The sequence below is a fragment of the Mus caroli genome, unplaced genomic scaffold (assembly GCF_978045245.1).
Source record: "Mus caroli unplaced genomic scaffold, Mus_caroli_1 scaffold_7, whole genome shotgun sequence".
Lineage (NCBI taxonomy): Eukaryota > Metazoa > Chordata > Mammalia > Rodentia > Muridae > Mus > Mus caroli.
The window spans coordinates 22,400,663-22,405,864 of NW_028227262.1; the positions used below are offsets into that span (position 1 = coordinate 22,400,663).

General features: G+C 53.0%; 1 protein-coding gene across 1 annotated transcript; it reads left to right on the forward strand.

Moving 5' to 3' along the window:
- The first annotated feature begins 1,418 nt into the window (after positions 1 to 1,418).
- Kcna6 (potassium voltage-gated channel subfamily A member 6) lies at positions 1,419 to 4,701 on the forward strand. The gene has a single exon (XM_021165529.3). It carries the CDS (start codon positions 2,120 to 2,122, stop codon positions 3,707 to 3,709), a length of 1,590 nt encoding a protein of 529 aa, XP_021021188.1. The 5' UTR covers positions 1,419 to 2,119; the 3' UTR covers positions 3,710 to 4,701.
- Positions 4,702 to 5,202: the final 501 nt, after the last annotated feature.

Genomic DNA, 5,202 nt, shown 5'->3' on the forward strand with positions numbered 1-5,202 from the left:
TCAGCATCATCTCCACTCGATTTCTTCCCTACAGGTCCAGGAACTCTGGTTTCCTCTCCTGCCTCATCCCTCTGGAAGCACCTGTTGTGAAAACTGCTGTGGTTTAAAAACAGTCTGTCTATATCGTATGGCTAAAAACCCACACATGCATCCCATGGCTTGAGAGAATCTTATGTGCCATTCCTGTCCTTATCCTACGGACGCTCTTTCTTATGAAGAAACACTGGCCGTTGCCAGCCAATCAACTGTGGCCACAGCAAGTCAAGAGCAAGCTATCTGGTAGTCTGAAACCAGGTGCACCGTCCAGCGACTTCATCCACACGATCTAGGGAGGAAGCCTTTGGGAGAATGGATGGGAAACCTTTTTGGCCTTCTAAGAGAGGTAGAGTAGTTTGTCCCATCCAAATCCTACCAAATGAGACTCTATGGCCTAGAAAGGGAGGCCATCTTTCTGCTAAAGCAACTAAAATGAGTTTATTAGATGCTCATCACACATAGCTACATTGTTTACTGACACTTTGACTACCTCCTTTTTGTTTTTCCTTTCCTCCCTTTTCCTGACACAGATAAGTATAAATTGCAGAATCTTTTTATTTACTTTTTTCTTTTCTTCTTTTTTTCTCCAAAGGAGGCGTGGAGCAAAGATTCTTGGCTGCAATTCCTTGTATATAGTGTTTCTTCAATACCATAGTCTTCTGGTGCTTTTTCATGGAGATGATGGTGGACGTCCTCAGGACTCGATGAGAGCACTGGGCACGGGCAGGCTTTTCCTCCCCTCTTACTATCACTACGCCTTGAAGGAGAGCTGCAGCCTTGCCTTTCCAGGTTGCAAAAGTGAGAGTCTGATGGGGAATTAACATTGGGACACAGCCTAAATGGACAGCTCTCAAGACATTTAAAAATACTTCATTCCCCCCCCCCCAGGAGAGGTTGAAAATGTCTTCATGGATATAAAAAACATGGATTTTCCCTCTCCCCCCCACCCCCAGTAAATAGCTGTGGAGGGGTCAGGTGCTGTGTATAGCTTATTGGGCAGGGGTGTGTTGTGGGCCAGCGTATGTGATTTCTTTTTGCTGAAATACACTGAGCAGGTCAGCTCGGTGAACAGAAACGTGAAGAGATGACTGTGGAGGGATGGAGTGGGTGTGTTATTAGGATACTGCGGCTTGGTTGGGGTGGGGGTGGGGGCGTGTGTGTGAATGTGAGAAAGCAAGAGGCATGCCAGGAGAGCGCGGGAAAGATTACTGGGGAGGCAAGTATATACATCTCTCCCCAGCATCCAGGCTTGCTGCAGCCCCTGGCTGGGTAAGGGGTGTGATGTGAGAGTGGGGTGGGAGGGGGCAGCAGGCGGGGCCTGCCACGTCACTTGGAGAGTGTGTTAAGGAGGAAGGGCAGAGCTGAGAGCTGAGTCTGCTGCTGCTGCTGTTGCTGCTGTTGCTGCTGTTGCTGCTGTTGCTGCTGCTGCTGGGGCTGCTGCGGGTGCAGGCAAGGCTTGAAGCGGTGGGGAGGTGGGTCTCCGCGCTTCGGCGCCCGGGCAGGCCCAGGGCGATTCCAAGGCCTCTAGAACAGCTAGCTCCTGGGGAAGAAAGTGGCGGCTGCAATCGCGACCTTGGCCAGACCTAGTTCGGTGGTGGACGTAGGGCGGAGGCGGAGGCCGAGCCCGGGCAGGAGTCTTTGGTGTGCCAGAGGGAGGCGCATCTGGCGCTTCGGTACCAGCGGCAACCCAGAGTCTTGTGCAGCTGGAGAAGCGCAGCAGGACCTGGTGAGAGCCAGCAGGTCTGGAGGGCGGACCTGTGGGTCCTGAGCCCAGTTTTAGGCACCATCGAGAGCTAAGCCACGCGTCTTTTCGGGCAGCCAGTTTCACGCGCGCGACAGTTTGCGGGTTCCAGGCATCTCAGAAATCCTGAGCACGGAGGCGCGGCTATTGAGAGCCTGAACCACTTCCCAGACCTAGCCTGGCAGAGGGACCAGCTGCAGGGCTCACCGACCTAACCGCCAGGTCAGAGCACGGGCCCCACCCTAAAGGAGGGCACAGCCAAAGCTGGGAAGCGGGTGCCGCTCTCCGGAGCTCGTGTCGTGGGCGCCGTCCTAGTGGCGGGGAGCGCACCGCCGAGGTGACATGAGATCGGAGAAATCCCTGACGCTGGCGGCGCCGGGGGAGGTCCGTGGGCCGGAGGGGGAGCAACAGGATGCGGGTGAGTTCCAGGAGGCCGAGGGCGGCGGTGGCTGCTGTAGTAGTGAGAGGTTGGTGATCAACATCTCTGGGCTGCGCTTCGAGACGCAGCTGCGCACCCTGTCGCTGTTCCCTGACACGCTGCTAGGAGACCCTGGCCGCAGAGTCCGTTTCTTTGACCCTTTGAGGAACGAGTACTTCTTTGACCGCAACCGACCCAGCTTCGACGCTATCCTTTATTACTATCAATCTGGGGGTCGCCTGCGCAGGCCGGTTAATGTGCCCCTGGACATTTTTATGGAAGAGATCCGCTTCTATCAGTTGGGAGAGGAAGCCCTGGCGGCCTTCCGGGAGGATGAGGGTTGCCTGCCCGAAGGTGGCGAGGATGAGAAACCACTCCCCTCCCAGCCTTTCCAGCGACAGGTCTGGCTTCTCTTTGAGTACCCGGAGAGTTCCGGGCCCGCCCGAGGCATCGCCATCGTCTCAGTATTGGTCATCCTCATCTCCATCGTCATCTTTTGCCTGGAGACCTTGCCTCAGTTCCGTGCAGATGGGCGCGGTGGAAGCAACGAGGGTAGTGGGACCCGCTTGTCTCCGGCCTCCAGGAGCCACGAGGAAGAAGATGAGGATGAAGATTCCTATGCATTTCCTGGTAGCATTCCCTCTGGGGGGTTGGGGACTGGAGGAACATCTTCACTTAGTACTCTCGGGGGTTCTTTCTTCACAGACCCCTTCTTCTTGGTGGAAACTCTGTGTATCGTCTGGTTCACATTTGAGCTCCTGGTGCGCTTCTCTGCCTGTCCCAGCAAGGCGGCCTTCTTTCGCAATATCATGAACATCATTGACTTGGTGGCCATTTTCCCTTACTTTATCACCTTGGGCACCGAGCTAGTGCAACGTCACGAGCAGCAGTCTGTGAGTGGTGGCAGTGGTCAGAATGGGCAGCAGGCCATGTCCCTAGCCATCCTCAGGGTGATCCGCCTGGTCCGGGTGTTCCGAATCTTCAAGCTCTCCCGCCATTCCAAGGGGCTGCAGATCCTGGGTAAGACCTTACAGGCGTCCATGCGGGAGCTCGGGCTGCTCATCTTCTTCCTCTTCATCGGAGTCATCCTCTTCTCCAGCGCTGTCTACTTCGCAGAGGCTGATGATGTTGACTCGCTCTTCCCTAGCATCCCAGATGCCTTCTGGTGGGCTGTGGTTACAATGACCACGGTAGGTTATGGGGACATGTACCCCATGACGGTAGGGGGCAAGATTGTGGGCTCACTGTGCGCCATTGCTGGGGTCCTCACCATTGCATTACCGGTACCGGTCATTGTCTCCAATTTCAACTACTTCTACCACCGAGAGACGGAGCAGGAGGAGCAAGGCCAGTATACCCACGTCACTTGTGGGCAGCCCACTCCGGACTTGAAGGCAACGGACAATGGGCTTGGCAAACCTGACTTTGCCGAGGCTTCACGGGAACGCCGGCCCAGCTACCTTCCAACTCCACATCGAGCTTATGCGGAGAAAAGGATGCTCACCGAGGTTTGATGGATGCGGGCAGGCCTGCAGGAAAACAGGAGCTCTGAGCAAGTCATCTCTCAGGCTTCCTTCTCATGCTCACTACTTCCGCCTTAGCTCCAGAGGACCTCGATCCCCCCTCCCCCCTTACATGGCATCCTGGACCAAATATCTGGACTCTAGACTGTTGCTCGATCCTCGCAGCATTCGAGGTTCCTCCATCTTAGTGACATTTTGGAAATTTCAACGGTGCCACCCAATCATGCCCATCAGTCACGTGGATGAGATGCACATTTCTGACTGATCTTCCCTCAAGACTGAGTTTTCATGCCTGGGTCTTGTAATATCTCTAGGAATGGTGACACCAATAGAATAGGAAGCAGCTACACTCAGGTCCCTTCTTTAGTGTCCTTTGCTTTGGGTCATGCACCTTCCTTACTCAGCTTCTGGTCATTTGGTCACTGGCAGAATCTGGAGAATGGAAAAGATTTCAGCTTGGCATTTTAGTGCCCAAGCCATCCTCTGACTGGTAGAGCTACTAGCTGCACGGCTTTGAAAGATATGGCTAAATTTGGATGGAATTAGAGAAAATACTACCCAACTGGATTATTTGAAGGACATGAAGGTCAGTTTTAGACCAATGGGGGGCCAGTGGATTTCGCTAGTTGTGATCTGTCACAGGAGATGCTGGCAGGGGTCTACATTAATCCTCACCACTCTGATTCCATGCCTTCTTTGCGCTTCCAGGAAGAAACTTGGCACTTTCTCAGAGCCAAGTTCTTTTTCTGTGCAAGCACCTTCGTGTGCAGAGGAACTGGAAAATAGAACCACAGAGACAGGAGAAAAGGCTGACCAGAGCCAAAGGACTGGTTGGACCACATATCTGAAGCAAGGTGCCACTTAGCAGAGACTGTCACTTAGAACAGAGGGACTCTGCTGCAGACAGCAGCCAATTCCTCCAGATTAGCTCAGACCTCTTTAAGATATCCTCCACCCTCCTTCCTGGGAATCTGACCTAGGATTGCAGATGGATTTGTTTTTATAAAGAAATCTCAGCTGTAACCTACAGACAGGTGAGTTCACACATTGAATGCCAGCATAGCTTTCCTCTTATGCCACAGGCAACAGTCTTTGGTTGGGAGCCAGGAAAGGGCACGGTCATTTTGTTGGCAGCCGCTTTCTTAGAGGATTTTGCTGAGTCAAGCAAACGTTTGTCTGCTCAGCTCTTCCTTTGGAGCTGCATTGGGCCTGCTAAGGTAACTCGGTCATTCCTACTTGGACCAAGCCATCTTCTCCCATTGTGAAATCACTGCCACCCTCCCAGCTGCCCACTGCCCCCTCCCCAGTAACATTGCCATTCAGTTTTGCCTTTGATAAACTGTGATACACTGTCCTCAGTTCTCATGGGTACAGCTCTGAAACTCAAAGGACTGTTAATGTGTTTTTAATTTTCTATTGATGCTTTAAGACTCTTTGAAGGGAATGGTTTTTCAAAAGATTTTTTTTTTCCTGAAGAACAACTT